General features: G+C 54.7%; 1 protein-coding gene across 3 annotated transcripts in view; it reads left to right on the forward strand.

Moving 5' to 3' along the window:
- The window catches only part of LMNA (lamin A/C), a 45,454-nt gene that overhangs the window by 7,770 nt on the left and 11,566 nt on the right, over nt 1-26,118 (forward strand). The window contains exons 1-3 of one of the 3 annotated variants that reach the window (XM_070467496.1): nt 12,120-12,402; nt 14,743-14,831; nt 19,130-19,729. In XM_070467496.1, the coding sequence (XP_070323597.1) occupies nt 19,374-19,729 (356 nt within the window). In that variant the 5' untranslated portion in view covers nt 12,120-12,402; nt 14,743-14,831; nt 19,130-19,373. Of the gene's footprint in view, nt 1-9,992; nt 10,223-12,119; nt 12,403-14,340; nt 14,832-19,129; nt 19,730-26,118 lie in introns of those variants that run through there. The other 2 variants (XM_070467497.1, XM_020912467.2) reach the window with 2 other exon arrangements.

The following is a 26,118-nucleotide window of genomic DNA, read 5'->3' on the forward strand; positions in this document are numbered from 1 at the left end:
CCTGCCCTTCCTCCCTCCACCCCAGCCACACGGCCCTCTTTCAGGGCTTTCAGCACACCTTGTTCTGCCTGTCATCCAGCTTTGGCCTGGGCTGTCCCATCTACTGTTCCCTCACACTTCACCTGGCTCATGCTGGTTCATCTTGCAGGACTCAAATTACATGTTATTTTCCCCGGGAAATCTCCCCTGGACATTTTTGGGGACCTCTTACCATTCATCACACTATATTGTAACTGTCCATCTAGAGTTCTGTCTTCCCAGTACCTGGGAGCCACTTGAAGACTGACGGGCTCTAGTCCACTCTTGTATTCCCAGCACCTGTGCCTGGCACACAGTAAGTGCTTAATGTTTGTTGCTTAGAAGCTATGGATGTGCATGCTCATCCATACTTTCCTCTTGAACAGCCTCTGGCCCCCACACCCCACCAAATATTCATCTTCTCCCTCTGCTCTTCCATCATAACCCCCACCCTCCACACCCAACTGCCTCTCTCCCCTGCTCTCCCCACCCCCGACCCGGGCCCTCACAGACATTTCTTACCTGATCTCCTAGGGGGTACTGTTTGCATGATGCTTCATATATACCCCTCCCTGGATTCCTCCTCTCCCCAGTGCCTAGTCTGGAACTCATACCCAGCAGGAGCTCAATAATGGTGCTAATTCACTGGTGTGACTTCTGACTGATGGCTCAGAAGGGGTCTAAGCAGTATACCCTGCCTCTCAGTTGCTCCTGGTAAAAGGAGTCTTGGACCTAGGGTCCTTGAGAGTAGGAAGAAGTACCCACAGGTCATGTGCTCCTGCCAGGCCCTCCCCCTGGGCCCTCTCTCCTGCTACACCTTTGCAGATGCTGTTCTCCCTGCCTCCAACCTTCTCGTCCCCATCGCCTTGTCTGTCTCCCACTCATCCTTCAGAGCTTAGCTCAGGAGTCCTGTCCTCCAAGAGGCCTTCCTGACCGTGCTGATGGACGCTGGTGCCCCTCCTGTCTGCCGTGGCTCTGGTACCTGTCCCTTTTGTGGTGATCAGCCCTCAGCACCATGCCATCACAGCCAGTGAGCATGTTCTGTAGGCTAGTCCAGACTTCAGGTGCCCCTGGGACGAGGGACATGTCTCCACAAAGTCTAGCGGGGGGGGCACTCAATAAACCTTTGTTAAGCAAACGATAAATGAACAAGTGGAAGAAAACTTATGATACTGAAAAAGTCCCTCCCCATCCTTGGGCCTCAGTTTCCTCTTCTGTAAAGCAGGGGCAGGAGAAGGTAGACAGAGATGTACTTGCACAAGTTTAATCACAGGGGTGCAGTGAGCGGAAGCCCTGGTTGGCGGCAGTTGTCGATTTCCAGGGTGTAAATTCTCTCACCATGGCTGATTTCAGTGTGAGCAAGGTCTGTTACCAACAGGTACAGGCCACCTTGTACTACCAGTGGGACTACAGGTGGGCTGGCTTGGGCTCAAGGGCCTTCCAGGCACTTTCTTGTTTTAACATCCTTGCATAAGGCCCCCCTCCAGAGCCTGAGGGGGGCCAGGCTGCTCCCCAGTTGTGTCCAGTTTGGGACTTGGCCAGTTGTACCCAAGTTGCCAGTTATACCTTTGGCTAAGTCACTTCAGTCGGGTCTCTTTTGCAACCCCATGGACTGTAGCCCACCAGGCTCCTCTGTCCATGGAATTCTCCAGGCAAGAATATTAGAGTGGGTTGCCATTTCCTCCTCCAGGGGATCTTCCCGACCCGGGGATCGAACCCGTGTCTCATATCTCCTGCATTGGCAGGCAGGTTCTTTACTAGTAGCGCCATGTGGGAAGCCAGTTCTACCCTTATTACCACCCTTTTACCAGTTTTCTTGAGGTACTTCCTTGATCTTCCCGGTAGTAACTCTACCTGTCTCTCCCAGACAGCCTTCCCAGACCACTCCAGGCCTGTTGGTCGGCCCAAGCCCTGACGTCAGACCTGTGCAGAGGGATTACCTGCCCTGCTCTCCAGGTGTTTCCGGCCCCACCTTCCCACATTCACCGTCTCCCTCAGAGCAGGGGCCGAGTCCAGCCTCAGCTCGACCACTGACCTCTGACCCTGCTGGTCCCTTCTTCCTTCTCCAAATGCTTTGTTTCATCCCTGACTTTTCTCCTACTTGCCTGGAGCTCTTTTTCAGTCTCCTTTGCTCATCTCCCCTCCTCTGTCCACAGGGCCGGTGGTTTCCAGGCCTGTCGTTTCCTCCCCTGACACACACTTTGTCCTGCCTTTCTGCCCAGCTGTTCAAGCAGGAGCCCGTTGTGTGGATGTCCTCCACACCTGGGCTACAGGTAGGCAGGTGGTACTGCTGCCTGCTGCCCACGAGCCCTATGCAAATTACTTAATGTCTCTGAACTTGTTTTCCGCATGAATAAAGGGAAGATAATGGTAGCAATTACCCCATGGGTTTGTCGTGTGATTAGTGGGAAGAGGCAGGTAAAGTACTTATGTAGTGTCCAGTAGACAGAAAGTGCTTCATGAATGTTGGTGATTGTTACTCAGGACTTAGCTTAATCACCCCTGGTTAGGGACCTGGTTCTCTGCCCCTGCCTTCCAGAGCTGCATCTTTGGGGGCACTCGTGCCATTTTTATTGCTTGTTCCGCGAGGAAAAGAGCTCTCTGGGGCACACAGATGGTAAATATCTGTGAATGAAGGAACGAACGAACGATGTGGATGATTGCCCTGACGAGGCTCAGAGCCAGGGCCCTCTGCCACTCAGGACCGGCCTGGGCACGCCCACCCGCAGGGAGAAGGTGGGGCTAGTCCCCCCGGGGCCAGCAGGTGGCGCCAGTGCCCGTCAGTCTCTGCCCGCGGCCACCTCCCTTGCCCTTGCTGGTTTCACAATCCCGCGCTAAAGGAGTTTGCACTGGGCCCCCGACGTGGGAGGTGCCGGGAAGCCAGAGCCGGGGCTAACGCTCACTCATCTCTCCTGGGCAGACATTCTTCTAGGGGGTGCCCGGCCTAACCTGGCAGAGAAGGGAGTGGAGGCCACTGGGGAAAGGGGCCCTGCTTGAGGGGCTGTGGGCACAAACCAGGAAGCGGGGACGAGGTTGATAGTATCTTGGGGACGAGAATGAGAAGCGATTCAATCAGTGAGTCAAAAGCCGAGATCTAGGAACCAGAGACAGTGTGGGGGACAATGTGGTGAAATCAATCAGTCAGAGAGGAAGGGGAGGCCCGGTTTCTATGACAATGGTAGTGTTTGCGGCAAGCTGGGGACTCCTGAGTCCCCAGGGTTGGTGAGGAGTGATTCACCACAGGAAAGGGAAAGCTTCAGAGGGACTGGGTGCTAGGCACCGGATGCCTTGTGGCTCCTTCTTGGTATTCAGCATACGCTCCCCCAACCACAGCCGCTGGACCTGTGCTCTTTCAGATGCTTCGAGGGGAAATGAGCCCTGACAAGGGGCAGGGCCCCTGCTCCTCACTGGACATGCACATCTTGCTTGGTGCTCACAACGGCCCCTGGAATTAGTGCTAGCCCATTTTACAGAAGAGGAAACTGTCAGGCTGGCCAAGGGTGACTCTAGTAACTCAAGGGTGACTCAAGTAGGACATGAGTGACTGAGTGAAGATTAGAATCCAGTCTCAGTTCAGTTCAGTAGCTCAGTCGTGTCTGACTCTTTGCGACCCCATGAATCGCAGCACGCCAGGCCTCCTTGTCCATCACCAACTCCTGGAGTTTACTCAAACTCATGTCCATCAAGTCGGTGATGCCATCCAGCCATCTCATCCTCTGTCGTCCCCTTCTCCTCTTGCCCTCATTCCCTCACAGCATCAGGGTCTTTTCCAGTGAGTCAGCTCTTCGCATCAGGTGGCCAAAGTATTGGAGTTTCAGCTTCAGCATCAGTCCTTCCAGTGAACACCCAGGACTGATCTCCTTTAGGATGGACTGGTTGGGTCTCCTTGCAGTCCAAGGGACTCTCAAGAGTCTTCTCCAACACTGCAGTTCAAAAGCATCAATTCTTTGGCGCTCAGCTTTCTTCACAGTCCAACTCTCACATCCATACATGATCACTGGAAAAACCATAGCCTTGACTAGACCTTCACAAGGATGGTTAGAGTCAGACTAGAATCCAGTCTAGTCTGACTCTAACCATCCTTGTGAAGATCCAGAGAGCAGATCAGGGGCATGGTAGTTACAGTGTGGCTAAGATCCAGGAGGGGACCTCCTCCATCTCCCCCAGCCTCCCTGCTTGCCCTGCCCTCTGTGAATCCAACCCTGACTGAGAGGGAGTTTGGCAAAATGTACAGCCTGATGTGAGCCAGAAACTGCATCTAGCCTGCCTCTCACCATCCTCTAAGTCCAAAGAAGCAGGCCCTAGTTCTGGCCATCCAGTATACAACTTTTCTTGTATCCTGGTCCTTGGGGTAGTTGTGTGTGTGTGTGTGTATGAGAGAGAGAGAGAGAGAGAGGGAGAGAGGGAGACCGTGATAGTGAGAAAGGTCATCAAATTTGCCCCCTTACTTCCTGCTCCCAGCCCCTGCTAGAGCCGGGCAATTCCCAGCATTCTCTGATGGCTATCAGGACAGTTTCATTCTTTTTTTATGTTTCCAATGTATCCTTTATTATATTTATTTTTTGTTTTTCAATCTCTTGGCCATACTGCATGGCATGTGGGATCTTAGTTCCTCAACAAGGGATGGAACCCATGCCCCCTGTATTGGCAGCATGGCATCTTAGCCACTGGGCCACTAGGGAAGTCCCAGCACAGTTTCATTCTTGTCTAGCTGTGGGGCCCCCAGAATTTCAGTATGAAAGGGAGTAGTCCTGTCCCATCCCGGGGTCCTGATGACATGCAAGAAGGAGCTCTGGCTCTTCATCATCTCTTCCCTTGAAGCAGAAGGGATGGAGGTGGAAATGGCTTGGAAATCTTCCCGCCCAGTCCGCCTGTTTTGCAGATGAGAAAACCGAGGCCTGTAGAAGGGAAGCAATTTCTCCAAGGTCACAGAATGAATTAGTAGAAGAGAGAACTATATCCCCTGTCTTCTGATTCTTAAGTTCTGTGATCTCAGAAAGAACCTCTTTGAATTTGACACTGGTTCTCGGAATTGGAGTGATACAGAGGAACAGAGGGAAGACAGCAGAGTAAATGGAGAAACCTAACATAGTATAGGTTTGTTGTTGTTGTGTAGTCTCTAAGTTGTGTCCAACTCTTTTGAGACCCCACGGACCAGAGCCCGCCAGGCTCCTCTGTCTATGGGATTTCCAGGCAAGAATACTGGAGTGGGTTGCCGTTCTCTTCTTCAGGGGATCTTCCTGACCCAGGGATCAAACCTGTGTTTCCTGCATTGGTAGGTGGATTCTTAACCACTGAGCCACCAGGGAAGCCCATAGTATAGCACATGAAAAGAAGGTACACAACTCATGCCCCACCTGTCTGCCATGTGACAGCCGGAATGATAGAGGGGAGATAATCAGAAAGGTTTATCACATATGTCAGGGGGTATAGGATCTTTGGTCAAAGTGGACTGTGTGATCTTAGGCAAATCACTTACCCTCTCTGGGCCTCAGTGATGATATGGAGTGCCCTACCTCCAGGGTTTTCAGGGTGATGAATGGGATGGTCCTTATGAATTATGGGGTGACATGAATGTTGTCTGTCAGATGTCAAGGAAGGCAAGTCATGTGTGGTGGGACTGGAGACAGAGCTGCCCCCCAGTGCAGAGATGGGGGATAAGCCGAGGTGCTTGACCCTTGATCCTTAGGAGAGCAAGGAAGCCAAATGAACTTTTGACACGCTCACTACAAGCAGCAATTCTCTTCCCTGGGGGTGGGGAGAGGTGGGCAGCAGGTTCCTGCAGACCCCAGGGGTGCCCAGAGGCTGAAGGGAACTGAGCACTAATTAGCTCTAGCTCCCTAATTGGACTTAATTGCCTGCTTGTGATCAGCAATTAGGAGGCTCCATCAATTAGCACAGGGTAGGTGCCGGCTCAGCTGGGGCTGGTCAGGGCTCCTCTCCAGGAGGCAAGGAGGCAGACAGGTGGAAGGGTGGTCCCATGGGGAAGTTGCCTTACTGCCCAGCTCCTCATCACCCATCCCCTTCCCCCTCTGTTAGCGAGGGGCTGGGAGCTTCCAGGCCTCCCATCTGGACTGAGGCTTCTCTGCTCTCAGTTTACCCACTCTCACCAGCTTTCTTACTTTTCTCTCTAGAGGAGGTGGCACCTGTCTGGGCCTGGCTCTGCCGCTGGCTCCTTTGCAACTCTGGGGTTGAGAGTGTGCGCTTCCAAGCCAGGTCTCTGGGATCTGAATCCCAGCTCCACCACTGACTGGTGTGTGACCCTGGACCCACTGGACTTTGTTTTCTCACTCGTAAAGTGGAGCTGATAATAACAGTCCTTCCCGTGCAGGGTTACGGTGAGGATCAGGTGAATAATCCACCTGCTCTATGTAGAACAGAGCCGGGCATCATCGGCACTCAGTGTTAGCTGTCATTGTAATTCCTACTCCAAACCTCAGTTTCTCTGTTAAATGAAGACTAAAGCAGTGTTTACTGAAAAATGCCAGGGTTCCACCCTAGACGGGAGAAGGCAATGGCTCCCCACTCCAGTACTCTTGCCTGGAAAATCCCATGGATGGAGGAGCCTGGTAGGCTGCAGTCCATGGGGTTGCGAAGAGTTGGACACGACTGAGCGACTTCACTTTCACTTTTCACTTGCATGCATTGGTAAAGGAAATGGCAACCCACTCCAGTGTTCTTGCCTGGAGAATCCCAGGATCGGCGGAGCCTTGTGGGCTGCCATCTATGGGATTGCACAGAGTCAGACACTACTGAAGCGACTTAGCAGCAGCAGCAGCAGGCACCCTAGATGAATTATTGAATCAAAATATCTAAGACTTTGGGCGCTGGCAGTTTTGAAAGCTCCCTCTCCCAAGCGATTTATTGTTATTTTTTTGGCTATGCTGGGTCTTTGTTGTGGCACGTGGGCTTTCTCTAGTTGTGGCGAGAGGGGGCTTCTCTTGTTTCAGAGCATGGGCTCTAGAACGCTTGGGCTTAGTGGTTGCGAGACTCAGGCTTAGTTGTGGGATCTTAGTTCCCTGACCAGGGATTGAACCCATGTACCCTGAGTTGGAAGGCGGGTTCTTAACCACTGAACCACAGAGGAAGTGTCCCCACCTCTCAGCCCCCCGCCACCACCAAGTGATTTTGTTGCCCAGTGAGGGTTGAGACCACTGGGTTTCCTCCAGCCATGACTCCTGACAACTCGCAAGTAAATCCTTCCCCACTCTCACCCCCATTCTGGACAGCGGCCCCCTGACTGAGCCACACGGGACCCTCTGCAAGGCCCGGAGGTGCTGCCACTGAACGGGCGCCCACGACCACCTGTGTGGCCAGAAGCAGGTCTCTCCTCACTCACTTGGACCAAGTCCTCTTCTATAAAGTGAGAATAATGCCCTGGCTGGCTCACCTTTCAGGGCTGCTCAGAGATCATGTTTCACTAGAGATGGGACCTGCTCCACAGGTAGGCAATTACATTGTTCCTTCCCTCAATAAACATTTATTGGCCCAGCATATACCCTATCTCCTTTACACACAGTGACGACAGAGTTATGCACTCCTGGAGAGACTGGTACTGAACCATCGGACAAGTCAGGTTCTTGGGCCAATCTCTTTTTTTAGCTTCTGCCTGGTATCGAATGAGCCAATGAATGGAAAGAACCTAGATCAGGCCCTGCTACACAGCAAGCACCCAGTAAATAGTAGCTGTGGTTACTACTGGTATTGAGACTCGGCTAGGCGTGGAGAGAGGCCTGGCTGCAGGGCATATGAAGAGCTCCAATTCAGGGAGGCAGCGAGAGGCACGTGGGAGGCAGGCGGGGCTAGAATTAGGTGGTGAAGAGTGGGGTGAGTGGAAAAAGTAGAGGGAGAAATCGAGCTTTGGGAGTACCCGTTCAGGAGGGAGATATGTCGAGATGTTCGGCTCACATGTGAAGAGAAACTTCTCTGTCCCTAGGTACCATGCTGGGTATCTCGGAATAAAGGGAAGAGTCAGACCCACCAGCTCAGTTGGTAAAGAATCTGCAGTTCAATTCCTGGGTTGGGAAGATGCCCTGGAGAAGGGAATGGCAACCCACTCCAGTATTCTTGTCTGGAGAATCCCATGGACAGAGGAGCCTGGCAGGCTACTGTCTGTGGGGTCTCTAGAGTTGGAAACGACTTAGCGACTAAACCACCAGCACCAGACCCACCCAGCCTCTACCCTCAAGCAGTTGCCCCGATGTGGGAAGACAGAGGTGAACACTGTGTCAATTTCATGTGACAAGAGATGTTGGGGGCTTAGCAGGACACCTAACCCAGACTTAATGACTCTCTTGGCTGAGCCTGGAGAATGAGGAGGAGCTGGTCAGAGGGCAAAGTGTGTGCCACGTCCCAGAAGGTTAGCTCAGAATAAACGAGAGAGATCGGGACTGCTGGAAGCTAGAGGCAAGCGGCGAGGCTAAAGATAAGGAGCAGAGCCTGGGTCAAAGAGGGCTTTACACTCCAGCTCAAGGAATTTGGACTTTATCCTGAATACAGTCAGGGAGTCTGAAGTCTTGTGGAAACACGTCAAGGTTTACATTTTGGAAAGATGGCTGTGGTTTAGGAAGGAGAAAGGATTGGAACAGAAGCAAAGGTGGAAGCAGGAAGGCTGGCCGGAGGCTCCTGCAGTTCCTCAGGCGACGGCCGGAGGTGTGATATCAGAACCTTGGCGCTGGGGAACTCCCTGGTGGTCCAGTGGTGAGGACCCCACGCTCTCAGTGCTGAGGGCCCGGGTTGGGGGAACGAAAATCCCACAAGCCGCGTGTCATGGCCGAAAAAACAAAACAAAAAGAACCACAGGAGCTGGAGGCAGTGGGCAGAACGGAGAGAGATTCTGGATCCAGAGGACTTTGGGGGGTTACTCGCCAAGGGAGACAGAAAGGGTGAGGCTGAGGAAGGAGGCGTGGAGCGGGGCTGGAGTGGTGGTGGGGAGACCTGAGGAACTCCATGTGGGGCATCCACGGAGGGATGGCGAGTGTGGGAGCTCAGCAATCACCCTGCCCTGGGAACCTTGGGAGGCCTCTCCAAAGAGCCGTCTGGAGTGGAAGGGCCCCTCACCTTTGGCCCAGGGCCAGGCTTCCCTTTCCTTGGCCTCTCGTGGGTAGGCTGGGACTTCCTGGCCCAGGGACACCCTGTGGGGGCCGGCCTGCCGGCATCCTCCCCAGCCCAAAGGGAGAGAGGCCAGCTCCGGGGACACAGGTTTTGGGCAGGGAGCCGTGGAGGTGATGAGTTCAGGGAGCTCCGCCGCCACTCCCACCTCCTTGGGCCTCTGGCCTCAGTTGTGGCCTTGGGAATGGATTCTGAGGAGGAGGCCAGAAGGCCGCTCTCTGGGCCTGGGCTCCACAGGGCAGCGGTGCAGCAGTCTCTCTGCCGCAGTTGTGGCTGCGGTCGTGTGAATGAATTCTACTTCCTTCTCTTGAGCATCTCAGTGTTTGGAAGCTGAATTCTCTGGGCCTGAGGTGTTCCCCTGCGGCTAGACTGCCGCACACTTGTCTGCCCCAGCCCAGGACACCTCTCCATCTCTAGACAGCTCCTGTGGTGCCTCTCTGCCTCCTTCAGCCCACCCTTTACCCTCCCTCATTAAGTATGGTTTCTATGAGAATGTGACTTGAATTAACTCTTGGGAGAAAAAAAAAATCACAGAAATCAGGAAAGGGGGGGCATGGGGAGGGGGCAGTGAGTCATGTTTCCATGTGTATTTTTCAAACTTTCCGACGGGAATTTGGAAAGCAACACTCTTTCTATTGCCAACTTGGACCTGGCCCTCCAAGGGTCCCTCTGTCTGTTTTTACAGGGCTGTGCCCTGGCCCACCCCTCAAGTCTGCCTTGTTTCCTGGGATCCCAACTCCTTCCTCTCGGCCAGCTCATGCTATGTGAGCTCTGGGCTCCAGGAAGTACCCCCTGGGGAGGCACCTCCGTCTCTTCTCTGGTGTCATTCCATAGTGAAGGCCCTCCATCTACCTCCATTTCAGGGTGGACCCATGGGGCCTGCAGTCACTCTGGCCGACCCTTCGACCCTCAAGAACCTCCATCAGCACCAGGGAGCTTGGGTTTGGAACCGCCTCTCTGCCGCAGCAGCTTCCTCTTTGTGCCCTTCCCTCCCCTTCCTACATCCCAATTTCCAGAGGGTCTGTGGCCGAGGGTGACAACCCACTGACCCTCAAAGAGAAGCCCTGCAGAGAGGAGACCTCACCCTGAGAAGGTGGGTAAAAAGAAGAGAGCCCCTCTCAGTGTTGGGCCTTGAGCTGGGCCCTCGCCACGTCTTCTGTCCTGGGAAGAGGTGTCAGGATGTCTATTCTGCATGAGGAAATCGGGGCTCAGCCAGAGCAATGGATGGGAACCTTGAGGGGGGTTGGGAGGTCATCTCAACCCCTTCTTGCAGGCTGTGAGCCCTCCCACCCTTTCCCAGAGCTCCCGTCTGCTCCCCCAAGGGTCCTGGGCTAGCGGTCCTTCTTCCCTGTCCCCTCCCAGCTTCTGACTAATTCTTTCTGGCAGCAGTTGTATGCCCTGCCCCCCACTGTGCCCATGCCAGCGACAGCCCACATCACATGGGCCACATCTGGCTCCATTTGAGCACACCCTCCCCTCCTCTGCCCTCCTCCTCCTCTGCCCAGGGGCCAGGGCAGGAGGGACTCCTGAGAATCCCTCCTCTCTGAGTCCAGCAGCCCCCAGTTGCCTGTCCTTGCATGGCCTCTAATGGAGTCACTCCTTCCCCGCCTTTCCGCCTCCGCATCCTCTCTTGCAGCCTGCACCCCCTGGACATCTTGACTTCATCCTTCAGCATCCTCTCCCTCACTGTATCCTGACTGCTTGGACCACCCTCCTCTCCAGCCCCCACTGAACAGCAGATTGGGAAGGGGAATTTGACAAGGTTTGAACCCGCAGAGCTGTCGTAGGGTAGGCAGAGGGCCTGGCAGCCCCGGGATTAAGTTGCCCCTAGCCCAGCCTGCTGTCCTCTTACCAGCTTGGGGTTTGGTGGGGGCGGGGGGCATTGGTAGGGGTGATTCCAGGATCTGTGTGCATGAAGGGATGTAGCCACGCCTGTATGGTGGGGGTGATGGGCTGAGGAGAACAGTATGGCTCACCCTCTCTTTTGTGAGGGCTGGGAGGAGCCTAGCCCTCTAGCTATTGGCTTTGCTCCTCCTTCCTCCTTACTTAGCAACTGTTGCCTGGTAAATATTTGCCCCACCAGGATCTGGGGCCGGAGTGCTGGCGTCAGCTTGGGCAACTGCCCCTCTCCTCAATTCCTGGGTTCCCCCTCTGCCCAGCTCTCCACTCCTCCAGGTCCCCCCTGGCCTGGGCTCCAGATCTGATCCCCCTGCCCCTTACCTCAAAGCTCAGTTCTTCGTCTTTCAAGGTAGACTTCTTCCCTAACCTCCTTCATTTACTCACTCGTATCTCTCCCTCATCCCCACTTACCCTCTGTGCTCCCCTCTCTCTGGTCCATCCTCCACCCCTGGTCCACTAAGGTGAGGCCCCACCCGAGCCAGACAAGTCCCCTTCCCTTACCCCACTATACCCACTGAGAGTCCAGCCTGGCTAAAGCTTCAGGTACATCATTGGTGCTCACCGAGCCCCAGGATCTCACCTCTCTGCTGCAACAGGAAGTGTGCCCCCACCCCTAAACCCTAGCTGAGCTCCCTGAAGCTCCAGGCAGAGGGAAGAGGGGGATACAGGATGTTTTGATGGACACCTCGACCATCCTCCATTCCCAGGCCAGGAAGCTCCGCTTTGGGAAGCCAGCACCATTTTCACCTCCTCTGGGGATGAGATTGAGGGAATCCTGGCCAAGAGGAAACAGATGCCCCCTTGGCCCCTCCCTGGGCAGCCTGGGAGCCCAGCCTCAGCCCATGCATCCTCTCTCTCCCGACCAGGGCCCTGCTATCCCACCCTTGCTCCAGTGGTTTCCCCATTACCTGTTAAGAGCCCCTCAAGGGTCGAGGGCCAAAGTGAGGTGGGCTCTCAGGGTGCCCTGTAAGCTTTGGATTTACTGGACAAAGAGGGTAAATGGGGTGCTACTCTGGGGCAGGCCTGTGGGCGGCATAGGGATGGTGGGACAGGGCAATCTGGGGAGTTTGACCAACGCGGGTCTAGAAATGAGGGGGTTGGTCTGTGTGGAGCCCTAACTCCTCCCAGCTCCGAAGTTCTGGCTTCTAGGCAATGAATGCTGAAGCACTGGCCCAACACAGTTCCGCCCCCACCCATGGTGCCTCCCTCCTGGAGCTCTTGATCTTGGCGGAGACGCTGCCGAGCCACCTGCCCCACCTGGCCGCCCAACCACTTCTCCAGAAAGAGCCCTTTGCTTGGTCCACCCACCAGGAAATCTGCAGATTAACACCATCCTCCTTTCAAGAGTTCACCTTCCCAGTGGATCCCCCTAGTGTGAGTGCCTGGTGGGAGAGGGGGTTAGCCTTCAAAGCGACTGAAGGAGCGCAAGGGCTGTGGGGGCTGGGGCCTCAGGTGGGTTTCTAGTGAAGGTGGTGAAGGGGAAGCTCAGGGACCCTCAGCTGCACAGGCCTTTCCAAGACCCTCAGAGGAGTCCGCCCATGTTTCCACATGGTCATATATCTGTGTAAAATCTGTAAAAGATATTCTTATATCTTAAAAAGAGGCTCCCCACAAGACTTGGACGAACATGTAGGGAGACCAGTTGTCCGGTTTGCCAGGCCCTGTCCTGGTTTGAGCAGCGCTAGATCCTTGTCTTAGGAAACTCCCCAGTGCTCTGCAAACAGCGCAGGGGGCTACTCCAGTTTCAGGGCCCCACTGTTTGCTCACGTTTGGTCAGTACCCTGAGAGCGGAGGGGCACAGGGAATCCTTTTCTGCCTCACCTTCTGGAAATGTATGGGTGTGTAGGGCTTGAGGTCCCTGCTCTTCCAACCCCAGCCCCAGCCCTGGAGTTGTGGAGCTTCTGTTTGTTTCCTTGACAACAGGGAGAGGAAACCCCCATTTAGGAGACCTGGGAGGCCCCAGCAACCACACACACATAGAGACACACAGACTCACAGGCAGCCGCCCACACGCAGGCGCCTGCGTCAGCACGAGCCGGCAGCACTGCCCGCCTCCGGGCGGGAAGGAGGGAGGAACCACCCAGCCCGAGCCCGAGCCAACCTACCAGCCCCAGCCCATCAGCCCGGGGCCAGCCGGTCCACTTGGCTCCACCCACGTCTTCGGTGCCCCGCCCCTTCCACGCCCACCCTCCCCCACCCTCACCTGGTGGGCGGGGCCAAATCTGGGGCCTGGCGATCAGAGAGGGAGCTGTCACCGCGGAGTTCCTCTCTGGCCCTAGTCTGGTGTGTATTCTGGTGTGTCCTGTGACAGTTCTGGAAACTAGAGGCTCTCAGGTGGGCGGCTCTCTTGGCCCAGTTGGGTGGGGAAGGGGGTTTGAAATGTTGGGCTGGAGCTCCCAGGCAGATCCTTGGATCATGCTGTTGGATTTGTCTCCCCAGGGTTTGAGCTGAAGAGGTGGGATGTTAACCTGGAGGCGGACACCTGGGGTTTGAGGCCTCCTCCTGTCACTTGTCTGATGCGTGGCCTTGAGCAAATCAGTTAACCCGCCCAAGCCTCAATTTCCTCATCTGTATGATGGGGGTAATGATATTTGTGCATCTCTAAGAGATTTGAGACTGTTATGGTAGTAATCTTGATTGTGAAAGGGCCACACCTGGGAGACCTGCCCAGCCAGGTGTGAGATGTAAAGGACTGGTTCTCTGCCCATTGTCCAGCGGCCCTTTCTGGCCAGGCTGGTTTCCTGAAGGAATAGACGTGGACTCTGGCTCAGCAGCCCCACATCAAGGTGATATTAATGCCCTCCCTCAAATGTGTGCAGGGTGTTATGTCTCCTGTGGTAGCATATGATAGGGTCAGGGCACTACTTCAGGAGTTCTGGGAAGGCCTACCTGTGTGACCTTGGGCAAATCTTTTCTCCTCTGGCCTTAGAAGCCTACTTGTAAACAAAGGGGGCTTATTCCTCAGAGCCCTGAGGGCCCTCTGGGCAAGGGGTCACCAAGAAGGGGTACCAAAATTTCCCTGCTAGAGAGGCTTTGCCTCTGTCATGTAGTATATTAGGCTCTGGGGGTGAGATTTCATTCAAATGAGGAGTTCTTTGTCTTTCCAAAGGGCTGTCAAACACATTCCTTCTAAGGGCCTTCCTGGCTAAACTAAGCTAAAAGAATTGCCCACAGCCTGCATCATTCCATCTAGCTGAGGCTGAGTAGGAAGAAGGCAGTCTAATTAGCTGGGTGACCTGAGGTCAATTAGCCAACCTTTCAGAGTCTGGGGGTTTTGGTACATAAAATGCCAATACCTGCCAATGCCTAATAATACCTCCTTCCTAGGGCTTAGGTGGAGATTAAGTGGGATCAGCCCCACACAGCCCCTCGCCGGGTGCCTTGTACATGACAGCCACTTACAGAACAGGCGAGTCCTTCCACTCTCAAGGTTATAATATTCACCTGTGCACTAGTGACTCAGCAGTTCAACAGGTGTTCTGTGCCAGACCCTGTGATCAAAGAATGAATAAGAAAGGGACCTTCCCTCTGGAACCTACTATAAAGGGATCCTCAAACCATGGCTCTCAGCCAGCTCCCACTTTCCAAATCAGCCTCCACTCCCTAGACCCTCCTCCAGGAGTTCCCCTCTTCCCATCCCTGTGGGGGAGTTGTCTCCCCAGTGGCCTAGGATCCATTTGAATACTTCTCTCTCTCCCACTCCTACCTGTCTAGAATTACAGCCTGATAGTAAGTGTTTGGTGTTCAAAGTCAAGTCCACCTGTATTAAAATTTCGGTCCTGCTACTCACCATATGACCTTAGGTAAGTGGTTCACAGTTGGAGGTGATTTTGCCCCACAGGGGACACTGGCACTGTCTGAAGATATTTTTGATTGTCATAAACTGGGGGCAGAGGTGGATAGAGGGCCAGGGAGGCAGCAAAATATCCCAAGTGCCCAGACCCTTCCCCACCCAGCAAAGAATGATCTGGCCCAAAATGTCAATAGGGCAAACTTTGACAATCCCTGCCTTAAAGGAATAATTTAATCTCCCTGGGCTTCAGTTTCCTCATCTGTAAAATAGGGCTAATAACAGTACTTACCATGTAGAGCTATTGTATAGGTTCCACACAGTAATGCGGCTACCTAGTACTTAATAATAGTAGGTACTCCACAAATGCTTCCCACATGAATCATTATTAGTATGCCCCCCAAAGCCCTCCTCATTTCATCCTTCCGCTGAGCCCACTCTGTTTAACTTGCTGCCTCTGACTCCTTCCTTGCAGGTCTCAAGGCCTCCCTTCTCTCCTTCTTGAGCCCAGCATTATCAAGCAGCCAGATTCTCTCCCACAGGTCTCCATCCCAGAGCCAGGTGGCTGCCTCCATCTCCCTCTTCTCCAGTCCTGCCTTTCCTCCCACACTTTCCCACCTCACCTCTAGTGTCTCCCTGCTCAGCTAAGCTGTGTACCCTCCTCAGCTCTTGCCCACTTCAGCACCTCTGTACAGAATTCCTCCCAGCACCAGTCCACCCCAACTCCTCCCACACATCATCAAAGTGGCATAAGATATAGTGAAGGAATCCTGGTCCAGGCCACCTCTTCCATGTTCTGGGCTCGGCCGATTAATGTCTAGTTTTGGGAAAGTCAGCCTCAGCAGTAAAACAGGGAGATGATCTCCAGCCTATAAGGTGGTTTTGTGGACCACATTGAGAATGTTTGTGAAAACGTACTAAAGAGTGTCAAAGTGTCAGTTACCCATTTTGTTGAGCAGAATCCTACGTGCATGCATGCGTGCATGCTAGGTCACTTCAGTTGTGTACGACTCTTTGTGACCCTCCGGACTGTAGCCCGAAAGACTCCTCTGTCCATAGGATTCTCCAGGCAAGAATACTGGAGTGGGTTGCCATGCCCTCCTCTAGGGGATCTTCACCAGGGAGCGAACCTGTATCTCTTGTGACTCCCGCACTGGCGGGCAGATTCTTTAACACTGAGCCACTTGGGAAGCCGCAACAAACTATAATTTTGTCTTTTATTTATGGACCCTCTCCCTCCACTCGGATGTCAGCTCCATGAGGGTTGGGATTTTGACTGTTTTATTCACTGCTGTCTCCTTAGTGTCTAGAGCAGTGCCTGGCACACAGTGGGTATTCAGTAAATCTTTGCTGGATGAGTGAATTCACTCTGTGCATAAGCCACTTCTGTAAAGCCTGAAACCTACCTCCTCCAAGAAGCCTCCTTTATTATAATTATTATTTTTTTATTTTTTGAAGCCTCCCTTTAAATGCACGTGACTTAATCATGGCAGCATCCCCATGCTATAGACAAGGACACAGGCTGAAAGAAAAGATAGAACTTGCCCAAAGTCAGTCAACTGAGAAGTGGCAGGGCCAGATGCATTTGTTCATTTAAGAAACACTGAGCACCTCGTGAATGCAAGCACTGGGCCAAGTGTTAGGGACACAGATGTCCAGGATGCTTTGGGAAAGAAGAGGGTCCCCTCCCCAAGGTCATTGGTCTTCAAGACCAGTGTCTGTTCCACTGCCCAACAATTGTATTCTGGTAGTTGGATCCTTGCACTCAACAACTATATTCTAATATCATTTACTAATGTTCCAGCTTCCAGGCTTCTGGAACCAATTTGGAATCCATTATCCAGTTCAGGGTTCTCTGCTGCTCTTTAACCACTTGTGCTTGGTTTTGCCTCTTCCTGTTTTGCCTACCGGTGGACAACTCCCTAGAAAGCAAACATAGTAGCTCAACCCTCATTTCTTTGATAGCCACTCTGCCCCTGTTACAGATGAGGAAGCTGAGGCCCAGAGAATTCAGTAGCAGACCTGTCATCACCTGGCCAAGTGAGAGACAGGACTGGAAACTGGTCTCCACCCAGACACCACGCTTGCCAACCCTCACCCCCAGCAGGCTCCGCTTCTCTGGACCTGGCCTTCCCTGCCTTCTGCTTTTGCTGGGACTGGCCATCTACACCCTGGCAGGGGGAGAGCAGATGATGACATCTGGGATTCAGAGTTAGGCTTGAATGTTTAGGGTAAAGGCCCACTTTGAAGTTCAGGTTTAGGACTGAGGCCATTGTGGTAGTGGTGGTGGTGAGCCCTTTAGAAAGAGAGAAACTTAGGCTGAGAAGCCCCTCTCCTTTATCCTGCCTCTTTTCTCAAAGATGGGGAGGTCTGTGAGAGAAAGGGTTAAGTGTGATTTTGCCTCCCCAGCCAGGAGGGGAAGTCAGGCCAGGCCAGGCGGGGACTGGGTGGGGCGGCGGGGCGGGGGGGAGCCCTGTGGAGTGGGGCTGAAGCAGTGGGAACAGCCACTGTCCCTCACGTTTCACTGGCTCATTCACCCCACCTCTGGTTCTGACTTGGGGAACACGAGAGGGAGAAACAGGGAAAGACTTTCTGTTTTGTCTGGGAAGCTGAAGGTGGGTGCCCCACCCTGAGGGAGGGGAACCATATCCCGGGTCCCCCAGCTCTGAGTCCCCTGCATGCTCACCACCCTGCCCAGTCAACCCATGTAAGTGGGAACGCGCCATCCCTCAGGGAGGGTTTCTCTCCCTGAACACTCAGAGTCCCTGCCTTAATCCCGCCCCAGCCCCTTGTCACTCAGAAGCCAGCTCCAGAACAGAAGAGCTGTCCAGCCCTGTTTCTCTTGTGTATCCTGATATCCTGGAGCTGTAGGAGTTAGCAACATAATTTAATTTCCCCAGTTCCTCATCAGAGAATAAGCCATGGGAGGCCCAGGGGCAGGGCAGGAAAGCACATGGGTTCTGGAGCCTCAGCCTCTGCCACCTCTTAGGATGAGATGGTGGGGCCAGGGCCCGGATGGGAGAGGAGGGTAGGAGGCTGATTAAAGGGGTCTGCTGAGGATGGAAGCTCCAGAGCCTGGGGTGGGGAAGCTCAGGGACTTGGATGATCCTGTTTTGTGAGAAGGCCTGGCCCCTCCCCAGAGCCAGTGGCAAAGCAGACCTGGCCAGAGAGGAATGTGGAGATAAGTGCAGTGCTGGCCCAGCAGTCAGCAAGGTTGTGGGCGTCTTTGCTGTCTCCACCCCCATCACCCCCCTTTTCTGGCTGAAACCAGGATGGAGACCCAACACTGGCTGTCCAGCCCCTAGCCCTGTTCCCCCTTTCAGGCCCCTTTGGGAACCACAAAAATTTGGGACCTGGTGTCCTGGCAATGTGATGAATGCATGCACAGCTCTGGTATCTGTTTTAAATTATCCATTAAAATAAGTACAGTCCTGGAAAAAAAAATAAGTACAGTCCTGGGGTTGGTGGGGTGGGCTGGGCTGGGCTGAGGACTAGAAAGGGACCAAAGCTGGGAGGAACTTCAGGCAGGCTCTTTTTCTCACTGCTTGAGTCCAAAGGAAGGGGACCGGGTGGGCAGTACTTGGGTCCTATTCTTGACCTTCTTTGGGGCCTGGGGGTTGTTCTTTGAGTCTAAGATCCAATGGTTGATTTCAAAGGGAGATTAAACTGGGGCAGAAGATAGGAAAAGAATGACCCCAAACTCTGGTCCCCACCCTGAATTCGAGGGTGTAAAAGGAACTCAGGATCCAGAACTTTGTGGCAGCCCTCCCTCCAACCACCCCAGGGAACCCAGGCATACTTCCCCACCCCACCCTGGCATACTGAGATGCCACTTTGAATGGACTGCCCACTCATGGAGGTGGGGGTGGGGGGTGGGGGGAGTAGGGGTGAGTCACTATTACTATGGGGAGGAAAAGGGGGAGCCAGTGGTGGAAGAAGAGTGAGTCACCCTCCTGGGCACCAGCCTCAACCCTTCCCCCCACTTTCCTGGATCTGCCTGCCTGGCGCCTTCCCTTGATTTGTGCCTACTGCGCCTTTTCCCCCTGCCCTTTGCCCACCCAGCCTCACCCCTTGGCTCTGCCCTTTACCCCTCTAAGGCCTGAGGCAGTGGGGGCAAGCTTTCAGCTTGGATCGCTGAGCAGGTAGAGACCTAAGGGCGTGCTTCAGGGAAGCCCCAGGCTCGTGGGGGTGCCTGAGGGAGGGTGGGGCCCTACCCCGGGCAGCCTTCTCCCCTGCTCACCCCTCCCTCTCCCACCCCTGTGGGTAAGCGACGGCCCCTTTAAGAGAGTGGCCCCTCCTCCCATTCCCTAGACCTATTAGAGCCTTTGCCCGGGAGCCGGTGACTCAGAGTGTTCGCGGGAGCTCCGCATCCACACCGGCCAACCCAGATCCCGAGGTCCGACTGCGCCCGGCCCAGATCCCCGAGCCTGCCAGGAGCCAGCCGAGAGCCAGCCGGCCGGCGCGCTCCTGCCCCAGCAGTCTCTGTCCTTCGGCCTGAGCCCCGCGTCCTTCCCGGGACCTCTGCCCCTCGGGCAGTGCTGCCACCCTGCCGTTCATGGAGACCCCGTCCCAGCGGCGCGCCACCCGCAGCGGGGCGCAGGCCAGCTCCACCCCGCTGTCACCCACCCGCATCACCCGGCTGCAGGAGAAGGAGGACCTGCAAGAGCTCAATGACCGCTTGGCTGTCTACATCGACCGTGTGCGCTCGCTGGAAACGGAGAATGCGGGTCTGCGCCTTCGCATCACTGAGTCTGAGGAGGTGGTCAGCCGCGAGGTGTCTGGCATAAAGGCCGCCTACGAGGCCGAGCTGGGGGATGCCCGCAAGACCCTCGACTCGGTGGCCAAGGAGCGCGCCCGTCTGCAGCTGGAGCTGAGCAAAGTGAGAGAGGAATTCAAGGAGCTGAAGGCGCGGTGAGTGGCGGCGTGGGGCCGGGAGAGGAGCGGAGGGGCAGATGGACTGCCGCCCCTGCCCGGGCTCCAGGCGGCTGATAACTTTGCCATATAGTCTCCTTCCCGGAACTGCCCCCAGCGAGTGACTGGCAGTGCCAAGGGAAACTGTCAAGACAGGACTGAGGAGGGAGAGGTCTCTGGGAGAGGGTGGGGTATATAAGGAATGGCGGGGTTCATCAGGGCCAAGTAGGAGCTGGTGGCAGGCCCACATTCTGTCAGGGTGGAATTTGCCAATCATTTGGGGCCTGGGAGAGGGCCTTGGGCAAAGCCGAACTGGCCTTGCCAGGTCTAAGACATCTAGGCACCCAAGACACTTAGGAGTAGGTGAAAGGGTCCTGTTGGAACTTTCTTGGTAGTCTTGGCACCGTGCCAACTTTGCCCAGCCTGACTCTGAACACATGACACCCAGTAAAACAGAGCTCCTAGGCTGGGAGATGTCCAGTGGTACCAGAGAGAGGTCATCAAAGCCGGGTGACCCCCTTTCTCCCTGCAGGGGCACGGCGATGGCCCCCACTGCACAACCCTTTCCCGGGTTCCTGTTAAAGTTTTGAAGTGCTCCTTTATGCCCTGCATGTCTGGGACTCCCCCGGCCTCTGACAGGCCCACCGATCAGTTCCAGGAGAGCCGCTCCCCCGCAGCTCCCACAGTCCTTGGCCTGCTTGGCCCAGGAATGCAAGGGAGGGAGGGAGACGGAGCGCAGAGGCTCCTGGCCCAGGAAGTTGTGTTATGTATGCCCAGGTCTGTACCCTTCCCCACCTCCCCACCCTCACCCTCTGCCTGGAGTTATCGGAGGAGGATCTGGACTCTGTCCCTCCCTGCCTCTCTTCTTGGGGTGAGCCACTTTCATTTTCCCAGCCAAGCCTAGCAGCCTTTGCTCTGGCCAGTCCTCTCAGCCACTGGGACTTTTTTTTTGTTGTTGTTCTTTGCCTTATTAAACTACTGGAATACTGTGACATTTTTGAAATCAAGCCGTTGGAAGATTCAGGCCCCTCCTACCTTACCCATCCCTGCCCCACCCTACCGCACCCTACTTGTCTCCTCCCTCTTTTCTAAAAAGGCCTTTGGAGCTGGGAAGTTTAGGCCCTCTTCAGCTCCCCAAGGATTTGTTTTCTGTGAAGACCTCAGCCAGAGAGCACTAAAGGTGCTTGGAGATCCCTGGCTGGGGCTGGAATGGTTTGTCTTCTCTTCTTCCCCTTTGCATCGTCTTCTCCAGGCTCATGCTCGTCTCAGAAGCACTGTGTATTTGCTACTCTTTATACCCCTTTGCTAGCCCCCAGCCCCTGGCCTGGTGGGTGTGGCAGATATATCATTCCCTAGTGAAGAGTAGATAGAAATGGTGTGGGCAGGCAGGTGACTCTCCCCCCCACTCCCAAGCCCAGTGGCTTTCTGGGTGTCAGTTCCCCGATCAGACCAGGGATCCAAAGCCAGGAACCCTAACCATTAGACCACCAGGGAACTCAGAGTGACTATTTCTGTTGAAAGGGATCATTTCTGTCATTGTCCACTAATGATATGTATAACTTAGTTAACAGGGCAGACAAGAGGCAAGCTAGGGGAGTCCCAGAGAATTAGTGTTCTAAACTAGTTTACCCAGTTACCAAACTACTACCCTGCAGGTTCCTGCCAAGGGCATTCTTAGCAGGTCTTTTTCTGGGGAAAGTGTTGACCAGGGAACAGAACGAGCGGAGTCTATGGTCTCTCGCTAACCCAGCCACGCCAGTCTGTCTCTGCCTCCTGGCGCAGCTGTCCCGGTCTGGGACACCAGGCGGGTGTGCACGCACGTGGGACAGGGCCGGGGGTGGTGTGTGTACTTGTTATATTTAGCTGCCTGCCTCTCCTCTCCCCCACTGATCCTGGCTGGGGGTGCTGGGCTTCCGGAAGAGGGGGGGGTGGTTTTGCACACCTGGATCCTAGGCTGATAGGAGGCTGGGTGGAGACAAAGAGGGCTCAGATTGGGGTTTCTGTCCCCTTCTATGTCCCCACTGGGAGGAGCAAGGATTTGTTCCCTTTTGTGTCTGCTTTGCTCAGGGTGAGGTGAAGAATGGCATGAAGAATTTGGGAGAGGAAGAAAGGCATTGTCCTAACTCCTCCCACTAAAGCCTAGAGAGAAGGTGTTGTCTGGTTTAATGTTTAATTAGAGCTCAGAGTTCAGGGCCAGGCTTAGGGTTGGGATGCAGAGCTGTCTGTAAGATCTTCTGGCGATTCCTGGCCCAGCCTGGGTACCTTGACCACACCCAGGGCTTTGGGGCCCCCTCTCATCAGACTGGGTTATAGGCTCCAAGCAGAAACACTGCTCCTGCCCACAAACACAGACTCACATCCTTTATTCTGGAGCCCAGGGGGTTTGAACACCTACTTGCAGCAAGAAAGAGGAGGTTAAAAGCATCAGGGAAGGCCAGCCTGGGGTCGAGGCTTGGAGCTAGGCCCCATCCCAGGCAGGACAGCTGGGTGGATGACTCAGATACTGCCCCCCTCCCTCCCACCTCAGTGGCTTTGCAAGAGACAGGGTGGAGACAGCAGATGTCTTAAAGGGAGGGGTGGGGGCCTGAGTGTCTGCATCTCTGCTCCCCACTCCCCACTGCATCCTGGGATCCTTTTCTGCCTCCTTCCTTAGGTGATGGTCTGGAACTGGGGCTCCTGACAGTGTGCACAAGTAGTTCTAGAGTAGAGTCCAGAGTTACGGGCTCGGGCTGCGGGTTGGTGCCAGGGTCTGTGTCTTCCCAAACGGAACTGGTAGAGGAAGGCTGAGTCAGAAGTGGGGAGATCCCAGACCCACAAAGCAGAAGCATCCCTTCCCCCCAAACAAGGCCTTGGGTGCCCGACAACTTCCTGAATTGCCCGCCTTACATGATGGCCTCAGTCAGGACACACAGGGACCTGCAGGCCCAGGTTCTTCCAAGCTCTCATCAGGATAAGAACAGGGAAAACCAGAGAGGTGCGAAGGCTTGTCCCGTGTCGCACAGCCAATGAGTGACAGGCCTGGACTTGAGCACGGGTCTTCTGACTCTCATTTGAGTGCTCCTACCATTAAACCTTGGGCTTCCCAGGTGGCGTTAGTGGTAAAGGATTCACCTGCCAGTGTGGGAGACATAAGAGATGCGAGTTCAATTCCTGGGTCGGGAAGATCCCCTGGAGGAGGGCATGGCGACCCACTCCAGTGTTCTTGCCTGGAGAATCCCATGGACAGAGGAGCCTGGGGGGCTACAGTCCATAGGGCTGCACAGAGTTGGACATGACAGAAGTGACTTAGCACACACACACGTACCATTAAACCTCACTTCTCTAGCTTCAGGGACAGGTTGTAGGTTGTGGAAGGTGGGCTGGGGTGACTAAAGTGCACCCTTGCAGTCTGGAGATTCTGCTCTGAGGCCAGCGTTGCCTTAATATTCTGCTGTCCTGCAGGGCCTGTTATCACTTGATCAATAGCCTTTGCCATAGCCCATACCTGGAAAGACCCAGGACCCTTCTAGGCCATGAATCATGAGCTGTGAGAGGCTGGTAATTCCTGTCTTGAGACTGTCTTGGGACTTGTCATGGGAATTGCCTACCTGGATGTTTAAGAAACTGTGCCCTTTGGCAGATATATAAGGATAACGGGGATGGAGGCCTTTGAGGATACCTGGGCCTCAGTCCTCACCTAAGGGCGCTCCTGTTGTCATTTCTTCACCCTGCCCCTCACCCTGAAGTCCACATTCTTATTCAAATGGAAAGAAGAAAGTACAATTAACGCCAGGGGCTGAGCTGTAAGTACTTGAGGAGCCCAAGAGAAACAAGAAAGACTGTAGTTCCTGCTAGGGTCCCGATGGCCTTCCCACGATTGATGCCCCGTCCCTGGCACATTCCCTGGCCTCCAGGGATCTGAGGCTTACTCTTGCACGGAATGTGCCCATTGTCCGCCCTCCCAGGCCCACCCCCACTGATTCAGAAGCTCAGTGTCAGGGCTGAAGGCAGGGACAGCTGGGGGACAACTGGGAGGAGATGGCTTAACCTACCAACTGTGCCCTCTGCTCCCCTGTGCCCTCCTCCCCCCACCCCCCAGTCTCCCTCCTCCCCAGCCCCTGACCACCTTTAGCAGCTTCAGCAGCCAGGACCAGGTCTGGCTCAGAGGTCCAGGGCAGTTCATTCCATTCTTACCTCCCTGGCCCCTCGAACCCCCACTCCTGAACTGAAGATGACACAGGCTAAGCTCTAATGTTCTTGGAGATGGCGGGGAAAGAGGTTCTATGGGGGAGGCTGCAGGGTCTCCGGTCACTTAACAAAAGGCAAGGTTATCTATCAACAAACTGACAGGTAGCGTCAGGTAGCGAAAACAGCCCTGGCCCCCGGTGTCCTTAGTTCCAGGCTTAGCCCTGCCTCTAAACTGCTGTGTGACCTTGAAGAAATCACCCTCCACCTCTGGATTTCCCTAGCTGTGAAAGAAAGGGGTTAGGGCGGAAGATCTCCAGAGATCCCTCCAGTTCCAAAGTAGTACTATGACCCACAAAGTGAGAAAACAGTTCTCTAAAATACCAAGCTGTGCATATAAAAATCAGATATAATTGATGTGAAAATAGTTAATAGCCAATGCTATTCTCACTAGAAGTATTTCCCATAGGCGGTGGAATTAAAAGTACTAACACCCTCCTCTCTTTCTCCAAGAAAGTTTGTGAGAAACAGGTAATTATTATGACATTACACTCTTGGCTTAAGCTTCGTTTTTATTACTCGTAGGAAAGGACACTATATTTTGAACGTACCTCCCTTGGGGCTGCACCATGCAGGGGAGTCCCGTGGACCTGTGCTGGAGAAGAATCGGAGGCTCTGGGGCAGGCAGGACCGTTACCTTAGTGCTGGCCAGGATTAGACAGCACGGGCTGGAATCAGAGGGAGGTGCGGGGTGACCTTGAACTGCCCACCTTCTATTCTTCCTGCCCCCATTCTGGCTCCCCCAGCCTGAGGGTGGGCTGTGAGGAGGCCTTGCCCCTTAACACTCAGGGAAGGGGATAGTTTGGGAAGGAGGTGGGGCAGAGTAGGGGGCCACGCTCCCCTGTCCTTTCGTGAGGAAGCCTGAATCCTGCCTGTGAAACCAGGAATAATTCTGGCCGAAATCCCAGGCCCAGCAGAGGAGCTGAGTCACGGTAGAGGGCAGAGTAGAGAGTGGACGGAGACCCTGAATTGTCCAGTCAGAGAAAGAAAGACTGAGGGACGGCCGTTTTTTGAAAACTACTTTTGAGTGTTCTTGCTGAGTGGCAGGAAGGAGGAGGAGGATCTGAATCAAATGGGGGACGGATGGAGGGGGACAATACAGGAATCCCTTTAGGGACTGGCTCAGGGAAGTAAGAGACCCTTGATTTCCAGGAGCGCGGTCCCTGGCAGTTCAGAGGGGGATGTTTGGGATTGCCAAGGCACCCCCCCTTCCTCCTCCCGTAGCTCTGATGACGCTGCCACCCTCTGCCGGCTGGGAGACAGCGTTGCATCTTCCAAGGCCGGAGCTGGAATGCAGCGGGACCAGAACTCCTAGGTCCTCCCCAACTTCCTTTCTCCATCTTGGGGTGCGGCTCCCACCTTCTCCCTGCTGTTGTCAGGGTTAATCACCATGAGCCACCAGATGGAAGGTTAATACATCCGAAGGGACAACTGAATCTCTTTCCTGTAGGGATCCCCTAAATGTCCCACCTGTTGGCCAGTGGCCTCCCTCCCTCCCTCCCACACCCAGGACCTATCTCTTCCTAGGCCATCCTTCTCCCCCTCCATGCCCTTCTTTTGGTCTGTTTCAGGCCTTGGCCTGCATTTTTATGACAACACAGGAATGATTTCTGGAGAGACAGGCCAGGAAGAAGAAAAGTGGAGTTTGGCAGGAGGGAGCAGTTGGTCAGGAAGCCTGCCGCCTGTTGTCCAGGACCCCAGCGCACCGGCCTCTGACTGCAGGCCTCTCCCACTGCTGCACAATGCCACGTTGATACGCCCAGCAGCTGTGACTCAGGCCTGGCCCTGCGCCAGGCCCAGCGCCTCTGCTGGAGTTGTGTCTGAACATGTCAACAGGCCTCCTGTCCCCCTTCTCAGCACCAGTTCCCCCATTCCAACCCGCCCTTTGCCTAGAATTAAGACCTGGCTTTGTCTGGGGTGAGGACAGCTGGGAGCCTAGCAGCTCTGGAAGGGGATCTGAGGGCCCTCGGACCCCGAGCACATGTGGTGGTTGTCACACCCACAGGAGGCGTGCGGAAGCAGAGCCGTGCCTGCTGTGGGTGCGTGTGCCTGGGTGGGGGGGTCCGTACTGGGATCCTCCCGTATACTTTCCAGGTGTAAGACATTCAGCCCTTCCACAGGGTGGCCTTTGGGGAAGGTTCAAGGGGCTTCTCAGTCCCTAGAAC

The sequence above is a fragment of the Odocoileus virginianus genome, chromosome 5, assembly GCF_023699985.2.
Source record: "Odocoileus virginianus isolate 20LAN1187 ecotype Illinois chromosome 5, Ovbor_1.2, whole genome shotgun sequence".
NCBI lineage: Eukaryota > Metazoa > Chordata > Mammalia > Artiodactyla > Cervidae > Odocoileus > Odocoileus virginianus.